We start from the raw sequence: 14,571 nt of genomic DNA on the forward strand, positions 1-14,571 counted from the left end.
GCAGATCTACAAGCTCGCAGCGCGGCACTCGGTGCCGCGCTGTGAGCTTGTACAGTATATCTGCTATTTTTCAATAGTTAAAGCATAAAATAATGATACACAATACAGTGTACCCGTTCTGAATGCATTAAGTGCTAAAGGCCCACCCACACACATAATTATAGAGATCCGTCTCTGGCTCGCCATGCATGCCATCAGCGGCTGAGGGTGCTCTGCTGTAGAGACAACTTCCCTTGGGATGTGTTGATTCCCTCCGTCTGCCTTACCTCCTCTGCTGTTTATGCACACTAAATGGCTGCTTCTTTCCCTGATAAACACTCATAAGCACATTATGAAAGGGTATGGCCTGCTTTTGGAGCCATAAAATTCAAAAAAATAATAATAAACAACTGCGCTGTGCATGCATGCGAGTAAGTGCATGCGCATGTGTGTTTACTAGGTTTGTCTCGCTGCCCTACAAAGAATCCCTCCACGTGCCAAGCTTTTAAACTGCGGACCATTTGGCGCAGGTCATTTCACAGCTTGGCCACAGGTGCAAACTCCAGGTTTTTTCTGAATGCACAGAGATCAGTCTGTAGGCTAGCGGTGAAAACTATTCAAATGACGAACAGTACCTGAGGGTGGCACCTGTCAGTGTTTTCCAACTTGGAGCCCCCCTCCTTACATCTGACAAAAGCTATCACACACACACACGCACGCACACGCACACACACACACACACACACACACACACACACACACACACACACACACACACAGTACATAGACATGTTAACCATTTAACTTAGGCCCTATATACAGTACTTCTTGTATAACAAGCTCATACCGAGCGTGTCGATTTGTATCGCAATCTTTACTTGTAAAAAATAAAGAATTCCACCTGCAAATTCTCATCTTGCACTGATCTCCACTGTATTTAACCACCGCATTGAGAGCTTGACCTGTGCTGTTTTGCTATTTTTGAGAAAAGATACGTTAAAATGTTTTCATTTACTTATCGTTTTAGTGATTTTAACGAATATGTCTTTTTAGACACAATAAGCCCATTCCCAAGATGCACCGCAATTTTTCATGGGCAGATGTGACTTATGGGGGCTGGTGTAAATATTAACAAATAAATTGCCGGCTTATTGTGTATAAAAACACATATTTTATTAAAGTCACTAAAACAATAGAAAGCAGTAAGTGAAAACATTTTAACACTCATCTTTTCTTTTCTCTAATTACAATCTAAAATATGAACCCTTGTTGTAAAAATACAAAGTTGTCCTTTTAAGCTTGGGTGCCAGAGCATTATTTGCGTGTGTCGTTATGTTCTTATGATGCGTAAATGTGCCCCGCGCGCAGTGAAGAGGTAACGAAGAGCGGCAGGCCGAGTGGTCCAGCTCAATACGTTCATGATTGGATCGGTTCTCCTCTGCTGCCTTTCTGGCGTCCTCTTGCTTTTCATCCCCTCCATCAACCTCCTCTATTCTCCTCTCCGCTCCGTTTGTTTACTGAGGTTGTCTGGCCAAGGATGCCTTCTTTAATTTCCTCTGGGAGACGGTGTTGAGTCCTCCAAGGACAGACAACGGTGGTGAATGATAGGACAAGGATGGGGGAAAAAATCAACCAGGATAGGACGTGTGTCTGCATGTGCGTGTACGCGTGAGGGTACGTTTGAGTGTGTGTGTGTGTGTGTGTGTAGTGGTGCGTGGTGTCACCAAGTGTGTGTGCTTGTTAGCGAAATGTGACGGCTTCAGGGTTGGACAAATCTTGTCCTTTCTATTTGGTCCTGTGTTTTGTCCCTTTGTTCAGGGACATTGATTGGTGGAGCTGAGACCTTGTCAGAGATGCAATACACCTGAGCAGGCTGTGCCCAGGAGGCTGTGCAGTACATCAGACTTGCAATATCCACTCTCTCTATCGTCCTTTGTTTGTACTTTGTGTTTCACATACATACGCACACTCCTCACCACTCATACAGACATTTTTTTATGGAAATAACAAAAACAATGGAACTTGCACAACCAGTTTTACACCTGTAAACCTGTGATGCGACAATAAAGTATTCTGGCTATATATTCAAACAATATACAAATCAGCGAATCCGCCCGCCCCGCAGCCAGCATTAAAAAAAAAGATGATAATCATCACCGCAATAGCTCAACTTTATATACGGCTCTTCTAAGAACCCAAAGTCGCTTTACAGAAAGGTCTACAGTACAATAAATAAAACAAATGTGTTGTTCAAAATGGGGTTCTTCACTATTATTTGACAGCAAAAAAAAACATTGGGGGCATCATCGGGGCATGAATGGCATTTCAGGTTTTATGACAATCATATTTATACAGCGCCTCTGCCTCACAATTCAAACAGACAGCAAAAGACGGATAATATTAAATGCTGTTGGTTATTGATTAATCACCAGATTCAAGAGATGGGGGCGACTCAAGGTGAGTGTGGTTCATTCAGTCAAAATCCATCTCATTTGCGTTTCAAATCGTATCCTTTGACTGGCTGGTGATATAACTTAACTGACACAAAGTATTTGTAAACAGACTTGTGTGGATGACAGAGAGATATAAGTGAAATCCTGCTCAGGGACACACGCTGCTAATTGCTTGTGCATTGTCTGCTCTGCTGAGTGTGTCAGCGAGTGTGTGTCAGGGGCATGTACAGACATGTGGTTCTCGGCCCCAACAGGAGCGGAATTGGAGCGGAGGGCGGTCCTCGCTCGAAGGAGCGGAGGAGAAACCTCGCTCCAAGCCTCTCTGGCACATTTTAAAACTCGCTCGCTCACGCTCAATTCAAGTGTATTCAAAACGTTGTATTGTTATTCTTATTATTACCCTTATTAAGAATAAAAGGCAAATAAGAGCAGGTGATTATTTTTATGTATTTTTTGCATGAGTGCATGCAAAAATGATAACTCTTAATCTTGACCGACCCCCCCGCACCGTGGTCAAACCGTGGGGTCCGCGGGTAACGGGTCGGCCTGCGCATCACTACTACAGACTTATCTGCTCCTCCGAACACTCAATATCAGCATTATACAACAGCTTATTTAACCAGTACTGCTGCAAGTCAAATGATTTCCCCCATTTTCCATTAAAGCAGCCCTCAACCCATACATTTGACAGTTGACAATCTTCAAAGGTTGCTCTTATTGCGACCGTAGGTCGCACTTACTACAGAAAGCTCCACCAGGTGTCCGTGCGTCAGTCAGTCAGTCAGTCCGTCCGTCACACGTCAGACGTCACACTTTTGCCCTGCTCATATCTCCGCAACCGTTGCCCCGATCCATGCCAGATTTTGCACACACACTCCTTACCTGCCAAACTACAACCTCCAAGGACCCCCGGAGTTCCAGGGGGACCCCCAGGTCCCTGGGGGACCCCCAGGTGTAAAAAAAAATACCAAATGTGCAAAAATGACCAAATGACCACCCCCACGGGGCGGCTCACGGGGAATTCCCGGGGACCACCCACTCCTGCTACTCCAGAACGGATGCAAAAGTGGTGGCGCCCCCAGTGGAGGACCCCCTCCACTGCAGCTCACATAAAATGCCCTAACTCGGCCTAGGAGCGTCCGGGAGAGCCGGGGCCGGTACCTATTCGTCCGCCAAGGCAACGCAGAGACCCCACCCCTCATTTCTCACATGGCCCTCTTCTAGCGAGACCTACGGTCGCTTATCTCCCGATTAGGGAGTCTTACTGGTGTACAACTATTCAAAAGTTCCTCAGATGGACACCAAACAAAGCTAGCAACAGCCCATAACAGGACAATAATGAACCCTGAAGTGCAATAAAATCCCAGAGGCTTATTAAAATCACCCCAAGTCTTCACGCAGTTACTTACAGTGGGTCTTTATGTACTTACTATAAAGCACTAGAGCGAGGAAAGGCAACTGCACAAACATCAACCCTCTCCAGTCCAGGGATTTTCCCCAGAGACCACTGCTCTAACCATTTTCACTGCAACATTTTACCACTGAATCCCAAAGGAGCAATGTTCCTTCATTCTACCAGGGTGAGCTCCTATTCGAACATCAAGTAACTAGAAAGCGCATATCTCCGTCAGGCTGGGTCGCCTGACCAGGACTGTAGAAGTTGTGGGCAATATCATGAACAGCATACACAACATTCAAGTTCACCAACCCACCCACCCCCCCCCCCCCACCCACACACACACACACACACACACACACACACACACAATGGAAATAAGCTATTAAGCTTGATTTGTGTTTTAGTCTTTTGACAGATAAAATATAAGTTGTATGCATTTTGGCAATAGACGCCAATAAATCAAAAGTCCAATAAGCTTATGTTGCCTGCCAGAATTATTCAACTGTTAAAGCAGTTTTTCACTCTTGAGTTGGTACCAGAGGGTTGTAGAGCACTCGTGTCAGGTACTGTATTTACTAAGTTGATGCAGAAACGTATGTGATTGAATCCATTACAGGTGTTCTGTCAGGTGCCATTATCCCCAAAAGCTCATGAAATAGCCTATCTGCTCTCCTGTTCTCTTAAACAGTTGTGGGTCATGGGCTTATTTCAGACACCAGGTACATTCCAATGACTCATGAATTTGGTTGTTAATGTACTTGCACTGCATATTTAGATTATGTGGTGATATACAGTGATACCTGGGAGGACCATCTAAAGGGGAATACACACCGGACGCGGAGGCGGCGCGGAAGCGGCGTGTCAAAACATACTGCCCCATTATTTTCAATGAACTAACCCACACCGGCGGCGTCAGAAGCGGGTCTGCCGCCTCGCCTGCCGATACACCGCTGTTCTATTTCTTCAGCGTTGCCACGCGGTGAACATGTTCTCCCATGGTTCTACCCACCGGGGGAAATATGTACTGTGTGGCAGCGCGCCGCATCCAGTTGGGGTTACCGCGCGGTAGAGTTCTCAAACTCTGCCCGAGCCCGACCCTACCCGACATATTCGGGCCGAGCCGGGCTCAAAATTTATGCTAATTAGTCGGGTCGGGCCGAGCCTCGGGTTCAGTAAAAAAAAATGAAAAAAATAAATAAAAAAAAGTTAATTCTTTTTTTTTCATATTTAATAAAGGTAAAGAACATGGCGCTGACTGGCGTTTCACTCGCTTATTTACTATGTGACCGCACGAGCACTCGGAGCACACCACTGGCAGCAGACGAGGCAGAGCAGAGTGAGTGAGAGACAGAGAGCCGCGGTCAGCGATGCTGGCAGCAGGTTGCTAATAATAGCAGGCTGGTGTTGCGCACCAAAACACCATTCAATCTACAAACCCACTGAAGTCTGCTTTGCATCACGATCTGACTTGTTTAGAACTTGCAGATCAGTGCTTCTCTTATCCAAGCCAGGGTCATAAATCAGCGACAGCAGCAGCTATACGATGGTGGGGTTAACAGGTCGACTCAGAATTTGTCCGAAACGAAACAAAAGAAAGTGGAGGAGAGACTCACTGAGAGTTGAGTGACAGAGACGGCACCTGCAGAGCAGACAGACGCATGCGTTGCACCGTGTGAACAAGATGAGGAGGATTAAGGATTAAACTTTTCTTCATGAGAGAACATGCTAACATTGCCGAACCAAAAGTGGAAAGGTAGGCTAATCTCACTCTCTCAGCCTACTACTCGCTATAATAACACATGGTACGGTCACCGCGGTGGCGGCGTGGCGCCACCTGGAGGCGTTTTTAAATTTGTTTATTTTCCTTCACTCGGGCTTTTTAGGGCTTCGGGCTTAAAATGATGAAACTAGTTAGGGTCGGGCCGGGCCTCGGGCCGACCCTGTCGGGCTCAGTTAGGGCCGGGCCTTAATTTTCAGGCCCGTTGAGAACTCTACCGCGCGGCACTTCGCGTGAGCCGATAACGCGACGTGCCGCTGCGCAGCCGCCCCTCATCCAGTGTGTGCTCCCCTTAAGTCTTATTCATGCTTTGTTCCACTCACTAAGGAAAGGAAATGTGACTGTAAACCTAGCGGAATGTAAAAACTATTGTTGACATGTCTTGGTAAGGTTGTGGGTAGGAAGGAACATGTGCAGCCTGTTTATGCCCAAGTTTCATCTATTGATGAGTTTATTGTTTCCCACTGCTAAAAAGAACTAATGAGGTTTTTGTGTTTGGTCCTTTATTACCGCAGTTTTTCCTCTGACTGACTTGCTGAGAGCAAAATCAAAATTAATTTGGTCTGCCTCATGTCAGCAAGCTTTTGGTAACATTAAAGCTTTGTTGTGTTCTGCTCCAGTTATAGCTCCCCGAATGGATCAGCCTTTCAAGCTTCACATGGATGCAAGCCATATTGGCTTATTGGCGTACTCCTTCAAGCTAATAAACAATATTGAACGTCCAGCTAGATTCTTTTCCAAGAAGTTCAACTCCTACTGTACCGGCTGAATTACTCCGAAAAAAGAAGCATTGGCATTAATCTTGGCTTTGTTTGTGGCACCGTGTCTACCTTGAGTCCAGCATTCCAGTTTTAGTACTGATTGACCATAACCCACTTCATCTCTTAAAACCTATACGATATTGTGTTGACCCCAGGGGTCCATACTATACACTATACACCAAATCTCTTCTGCAAATGGCTGATCTAAGCTCACAACGTGCCATGTTCATCCCCAGAATAGGGACGCTAGGGTTCATGTGGTGAAGAGAAAAATAATATGTTTTATGGCAAATGCCTTGTCCCATGCACCTTTGCTACTCTTCATAACTAACATCTTCTGCACTGTCCACAGAAGCCTCTGTTTCCCTTCCTCTTTAGTTGCTCCTACTGTAGGTGCCTAGGTTGGAGATGCCGGATCAGCAGAGGGGAGGATGTGTAACGCTTAATATACAGTCCGTCATGATGGAGACACATGCTGAAAATGAGCATCTCCAATCTCCAATTTGTTTATAATATAATTAATGCTCAAAGTCGACACACCCTATTCAGCTTATTTGATTTGCTTCATGAATACATTTGTATACAAAAGATGTTTTCAATTAAAGTTTATTTAACACTGTATAACACTATATATCTGTCTGTCTGCATGCATGCGCGCGCGTGCGTGCGTGCGTGCGTGTGAGCGTGCGTGTATGATGCATGTGTGCATCCCGTGTCACTGTGTGTCCTTACCGCTGTGTCTCGGCCCAGTTGAGCAGAGAAGACGTACTCCAGCTGGAAGACAATGGCCAGAGCCTCGTGATTGGTCAGCCGGAGCTCCAGGCTGCTGCGGAGGACCAGACGACAGGACGCTGAGCTGCAGGGAGGGAGAGGGAGAGAGGAGAGGAGAGGAGAGGAGAGGAGAGGAGAGGAGAGGAGAGTCAGGTCAAATGTATAATCCGTAGTACGTCAGTGCCTGGAACAACAGATCTATAAGCTCACAACGCGTTGCATTGTGACGCGTTGTGAGCTTATAAATCTGCTGTTGCTTGTGTAGGACAGTGGTTCTCAAACTGTGGGTCGGGACCCCTTGGGGGGGTCTCCAAATTATTTCAGAGGGTCCCCAGATGATTAACTTAATGTGCAACATTGTTTTCTCACTCAACAGTAAACAAACCAACCTAAAGTTTAAGTGTATAGAGGGTGTCTGCACATTCATTTCTTTAAGGACTTTTTTAATACCTCTAAAAGGACAAATTAAACACTGGCCAAATTGTCAAATATTAGAGGAAGAAATTGTGAAAATCGCGTTGCGAGGCGTTTTGAGCATGTAGATCCGCTATTTTCACAATAGAACCGTGTTATACAAAATGTAATACCTCAACTCTTAGTGCTCGTCGGGGTGGGGGTCCCCAGTTAAAATATGATTATTTTGGGTTAGGCGGCCTGAAAAGGTTGAGAACCACTGGTGTAGGATACGTAATACGACAAAGTATAAATCAGAGGAAGAGAGAGAGGCCAGGGAGGAAGTTCGGGGCAGCCGGTTGGCGAGATCAAGCCAGAGGATTGATGGGCTGGGAGGCAGGGAGAAGAGAGGAGTCAGATGTAAGTAGGAGAGGTGATAATCGGAGAGGACAGTCAGAGGAGGCTCAGGCAGTACAACGTCAGAGAGGTGAAACGGAAGAAACTCACAGCCGGGTCAAAGTGGACATGAGGAACTCAAGAAGAAGGAAAAGGTGTGGAGGCGGGAGGGGCGGAAAAAGGTCTCCAACTCAGACAGATGAAAAAGCAATCCTTCTCCATCGAGTAAAAGCACGGGTTCAGACCAAAGTGCCTTCTATTGCTTTTAGCCATTTTTACAACATTCTTTTTTATAGACTATGAAAAGAGAAATGGAATTGAACAATCCCTGGGAATAGGGATTGTAAAAAGGAGCTAGCTACACACTCGCATTCCTCTTTTAGTGAACGTCCCCCCCTCCACCCCTGTGTGAGCTACACACTTGACAGGTGTAACAGTTCAACTGTTTCATGGACGAGAGCATTACCGTTGCTGTCAGCAGAAACCTCTTATCTCCATATTTTAACTTTTTATGTTTATTTATTTTCTTTTCATAAATTAACGCCCTACTTCGTCATTCTAGTGTTCCACAAAATCTTAAAAAAAAATGGTAGGCTTGAGCTTGTTTCGAGTTTTCAGAACATTTTCTTTTTTATTTGAATCCTGAAAAGTAACAGTTTTGGACATATGAGGTTTCCAAAGGAGAGCAACGATACACTGCAAAATCCGTAGAAATTGACCCGCAAGAATTAAATCAATGTGCAGGAATTTACTGTGCAATTAGCTGAGTGCTGGCCTAACACCATGTTAGAAAGCCTTTTTAATTTTATTTGTATTCTATTGACAATCACTTGATTTCTTTTTTCATTCTGTTCTAAAACACGCCGGGGCCACAACAAGTGAAACAGACTGTTGGCTTTGAATGAGAGAGGAAATAAAAAAGGCATATAATGTAATTACCACCTACACTTTTGTTATCATAGACGACTGCATTTCTTCATTTTGTTACAGGCTGAGGTTTCTGTGCTGGAAGCTAAACACGATGATCGTTTTTTTAAATTATTTTTTTATTTTGTTTTGTACCTTTTAAGAGGCGACAGATGCCTAACTCGCCGCGGGTAATGTAATGGCAGGTATCATCTGAATGACAATTACGGTACTCCATGTAACACGGTAATTGCGTGGGGAGGTGCTCTGATTGTTTAGTGTGTGTGTGTTGAGTGTTTTGACTTCGTATGTACTCTGCATGTGAGTGTGCATGCTCTCTTGAGTTTATACGATGCCCACATAATCACCCACATAATTGCCATATGTGCTAGCATCTCGCATAAATAGAGATTCTCAGTGGGAAAAATACTCCACGTTTCAATTCAGATACACTGGTGGGTTGGCTATCAGTTGTCTGTGTTTGGCTTCTAAGTGGGCATTCAGTTCCTTCCTTGTTATTACTAGATGTCCTGTCCTACAACCAGTTAAACTGACTGACTGTCTGACCCAGCTGACGGCTGGTATCGACATAGATAACGCCTGTCTGTAAATGGTCTGCATTTCTACAGTGCCTTTATCCAAAGCTGTTTACATTATACGTTACTGGGCGCTTGGGTGGTGCAGGGGTAAAGCATCTAGGGATGGGACGGTATGAAAATGTCATAGCGATTTATGATATTATCGCGATAATCAAAATCCATTATCCTGGGCCGGAACATTTGCCAAAAAATAGCAGATCTACAAGCTCGCATCGCGTTGCAAAGCGGCGCGTTGTGAGCTTGTGGATCAGCTATTTTTTGGCAAAGACATTTGATAGAGTGAAAAAAAAAGACTGCATCAAGTACGTACCAATTATAGAGGGTTTAAGTGATACTGGATATGCAGCTAGGTAAGGTGAATTGATCCCAGTGCATGACAGAGGACGATATCACGATAAATTAAATCTCTACGATACGATTATCGTGAGAATCACGATAAACGATAATATCACTTATCGTCCCATCCCTAAAAGCATCCTTCCACCACTGGGGAGTCTGCTACTCACTGGGCAGTAGCAGTGGCAACATAGAAAAAGGGATAACAATAAATAAAAAGAAAAGAAAATGCATTACGTTCACCCATTCACACACCAACAGAGGAGGCAATCGTGCAAGGCATCAACCTGCTCATCTTGCGCTGCTAAAGGACACTTCGATACAAAGCCAGGAGGAGCTGTGGATCGAACCAGGGACCTTCCGGTTCCCACCAGACTCCACCTCTTGAGCCACTGCTGCCCTACAACTGTGCCCTATATCAGTGAAATGGCCAGTTCATATCAAACGCTGCAGTAGAACGTTCACGTTGCGGAGTTGTGAACTACAATTTGTCTCAGGAGATTCAAGTTCTTGGAAAATAATGGTGATCTTTTTTCATCGGGACACAGCATAGTGTACAACTAGGGCATATGTTTATGGAAAATAAGTATCTACAGTATGTTTGTGTTTGTCATTTTTCCACATTTAGGCCAGGGTAGCTGTAGAAAGTTTATAATAACACATTTTGATTGTTTTGGATGGGAGTCTGCAATTTCATTCCATCTCATCGTGAATCTTGGACTGGACTTAAAATGACTGACTGTATCCAAAATTTGTGGAATAATAATTGCACAGTGTGCACAGCAACTTCTATGGTTGGCAGTCACATACTAGTGTGTGTGTGTGTGTGTGTGTGTGTGTGTGTGTGTGCGTGTGTGTGTGCGTGTGCGTGTGTGTGTGCGTGTGTGTGCGTGGCGTGCGTGCGTGCGTGCGTGCGTGCGTCTGTGCATGTGTGTGTAGGCCACTTTCAATTAGGTATTTTCCAAACACTGTGCTGTCAGTGGAATCTCTCCAAGCCCAGTGGGAATGGCCATCATTAGGAAATGAGACAATGCTCTTAAAATACTTTCTGGAACTGCACCTAAATTCTAAATGCAGTGTAAACAATTTCTTCATCTGACCTAGCAGTATTCTTGGTTTGAAACCTTTTGGAATATAGAAAATGTCTACATTCTTGTATTTTTGACCATCTATAAAGTGGTACCATATATGGGTCTATCAGTTGGATTGGTAGTTCTGGACAACTACCTAAAGTCCTCGCCAATGTGCTTGCCGTCGAGTTTGAAATCAGTATATGAAGCTTAAGTATGCTGTAAACTCATATCCCACACATACCAACCCATCAATATCATCATCATGAATTGACCTGCTGTCCCCCATGCTATGGGTGCACTGAAGCCATCTGTCCCGACCATGTGCTTTTGTTTTTTACTGCTCATCTTAGGCGGGCAGAGGGTTGGCCTAAGGAAACCTCCACCACTGAGGCGAGAGCAGACACAGTTTGATGGGGTTGTCAGGCATCATGCGGTTTCTGAAAAAATATATAATAATAAACCCAGGGGGGAAAGGCAGCGGCAGCAACATCTGCTTGTTTGACGGCGAAGAGAAAATATACACTGGAATACCCTTGCTTCCTTTATGAGGACTGATGTTTGTATGGCAACAATCAGGGTGTGTGTGTGTGTGTGTGTGTGTGTGTGTGTGTGTGTGTGTGTGTGTGTGTGTGTGTGTGTGTGTGTGTGTGTGTGTGTGTGTGTGTGTGTGTGTTTGTGTTTGGAGCAAGGTCAATGTCTAAGGGTTTTGCAGAATGTATGAGGTTGCGCACGATTGAGTGAAAGAAATGTTTTTAAGGTTATGTAAGGGACTGTGTGTATATGTGTGTGTGTGTGTGTGTGTGTGTGTGTGTGTGTGTGTGTGTGTGTGCGCCCCCACGCGCGCGCGTGTGTGTGTGTTCACGCGTGGGCAAGGATTTCAGCAGCAGCTGGGATAGCTAAAGAATATGGCTTGTGCAATTCAGCAGATTATACAAAAGCTATAAATCCTTACACCAAGGGCATAACAACTGACTGTGAAGTTGTTCATTATTGCCCCCTGTTGATTAGGAGTCTCAGTGTCGTGTTCCTCTATTGTGTATGCATTACCTTCTCCCCTCTCAAAGGACCTTGGGGTTGTTTGTGGGAAATTCAATGTCAGATGAAATGGTGCCCACGTGGCAGGGAGGTTTGTTTTAGGTTTATGCAAGTTGTCCCTTGGTTTTAATTCAGGAAACATTCCACTTAATAATGTATACAACAGGTCAAAGGCTTTGCTTTGTTACGTTGTGCTTCTTATGTCTGTGATTACAGTATGCCAGTTATTCTCAACCTTTTCAATTTCAAGGACCCCCGGTTTGAGATTAGGCCACAGAGTCAGACCCCCATCTGACACGATTTGTATCTCTGGGACCCCAGTCTACACTGTATTGTTAATTTAACTTAACTCTGAGTTACAGACCTGTAATGGTCCAACTATATTGGTTTCTAACGATTAACGTATTGACTGCCAAGGCCAGAGTTTCCAGAGTTTAGATGAATTAGATTTGATTAAAAATAATCCAAATACGGATCGCAGATCCGCAGTGCCTAAGTGCCTCCGGTTTGGGACCGGAAACGTAAAAAAATGGCTTGGTTGGCGTATCAAGCCCGTAACAGGATACAGTGTAAACACGCGCGTCTTGTTCTCACCTGTTCTTGGTTGGGGTGTTCTGTCTGGAGATGCTCCTGCTCCCCGTGGACTGTGGATCCAGCACAACCACCTGGGGCTTCTCCATGAAGCCCCAGCCGTTGTGCACCCCCACGTGTAGCCTTCGTTCCTGTATGGCAACCGTCCTCTGTGCCCCCTCTGGTCCCAGCTGTTTCTGGAAGTCATAGAAAAGTTAAGAAGATTATGTTCCAATTCCATACGAGCTGATATCCTACAAGAAAAATAAAACTTGAATGGCATCCGGGGTTAGGAGGAAACATGGAGGATTATGCATGTAGTTCAGTAGCTAAAATCCTCAGTGTTAACCCATTTAGGCCTAGAATTAGAAGGATTCAAAAGACACTTATAGAATCGGGTCAAAATTCTAATGTTCACGACTTTTCAAAAATAGCAGATCTACGAGCTCGCAGCGCGGCACTCGGTGCCGCGCTGTGAGCTTGTATATCTGCTATTTTTCAATAGTTAAAGCATAAAATAATGATACACAAAATGTGTACCCGTTCTAAATGGGTTAATTTAGCTCAGAAGACTCTTCTGAGATAAATTAACAATGACGATGTTACTGCATAGATTAGACCATATGTTTGACCTAACTTTATTATTCAGAGTGACTGGGCAGCAAAGCACTAATCTTTCATAATGTATAGCCTACTGTAGCAAGTAAGATGTCATAAAAGCCATGCAGGTAGCGTTAGTTACATTAGGAAACCTGGAAACACATTTGTCATCTCTTATCACACCAGGCTGGTGTCGCTAAGAGACAGAGACAAGGCTCAGTGGATGAAAGAGATCCATGCTTGTGGCTTCTGCACAGTCCCACTTTAATGGTTACAATCTATTCCTAAAGGAATCAACTGACTTTTCAAGCCTTCTAATCTCTTTGATCAGCAACATTGCACACTGCAACGTGGAAGAGTGTTACAGTATAACGTAGGAGTTTCAACTGTGCGTGTTCAGTAGCGATCGTGTAAGACCTAGCAAGTGCTAATCCTTTTGAGATTGTGCAAAACTAGCCTGTTCCACCCACTTAACATGCATAGTGGCCTAAAGCATTAGAGTGTTGCAAAAAGGGCGGGGGAGAAAAACATTCCGGAAACACAGAGCAAACTACATTCATATTTGACACACAGACCAGATTTTCTTTTTCTATGGCTCATCTGAAAGGTGAAAAAAAAAACACATGGCTTCACCAAGGTCTTGTTACGCAACACTAGACTTCCACTTCCAACCCACAACTATCTCTCGCTCTGTGCAGGAAGGATTACAAAATGGACAATGAACCTTCTGGATTAAATTCATTTCATCATAAATCATAAATATAATGTTCTAAACCAATGTCAAGGCTGTGGGGACACCAGGGGGGAAAGGCTACAGTGCGATAAAAACTGGAGAATGTAGTCTGTGCCAAACAAAGAAAGGATTAGTACATCTCCTCGTGAGGATCTTTTGCTAAGATATAAAATGAGGAACCCTATACATTCCTGTGGGTTCATTTAACTCGGAGGTATAAATCTAAACAAATGGACTCTTACGGGTCCATTCATATACCGCAGACACACATACATGTCTTGGAGCTGTACATAACACAGGTATCAGCATGGTAGTGCAGAACATACAATAAGAAAATTCAAGTCAGGATGTCCCATTATTTAGTTTTTCAAGCTCCCAAGCCACAAAAGGAGCCCATAACAGCTTTGTTTGCACCTCTTAACACACAACATCGATTCCCTTCCCCACAAATGTACTAGGGTTGTGACATCACTGTACGTAGCTAACATAATTCTTTATTTGTAGAATGCTTTTACAAAGAGATGAATTAACACAGAGGATTTTACTGGTATATGATTAGGGGTGGGCGATATGGAAAAATACAATATCACAATATTTTTCCAAGCTGTATCACGATACACGATTTTATCACGATTCTTTTTCATGTTGGTTTTTATGGTTATTTTTCAAGTTACTTGACAAAAAGTAGACTCTCTGGGGTCCTTTTGGGAGGTCTAAATTTTACTTTACAAGTATGTAACTCTGACAGCATACAAATGAAACCAAATGGACCCTTACAGGTCCATTTGGT

General features: G+C 44.2%; 1 protein-coding gene across 1 annotated transcript in view; it reads right to left on the bottom strand.

Moving 5' to 3' along the window:
- The window catches only part of nphp4 (nephronophthisis 4), a gene marked incomplete at both ends in the record, with an annotated part of 228,353 nt that overhangs the window by 129,114 nt on the left and 84,668 nt on the right, over positions 1 to 14,571 (bottom strand). The window contains 2 exons of the mRNA XM_080732808.1: positions 7,102 to 7,225; positions 12,473 to 12,645. Of these exons, the coding sequence (XP_080588934.1) occupies positions 7,102 to 7,225; positions 12,473 to 12,645 (297 nt within the window). The remainder of the gene's footprint in view (positions 1 to 7,101; positions 7,226 to 12,472; positions 12,646 to 14,571) is intronic.

This window comes from Nannobrachium achirus, assembly GCF_963921795.1.
Source record: "Nannobrachium achirus genome assembly, chromosome: 9".
Taxonomy (NCBI): Eukaryota; Metazoa; Chordata; class Actinopteri; order Myctophiformes; family Myctophidae; genus Nannobrachium; species Nannobrachium achirus.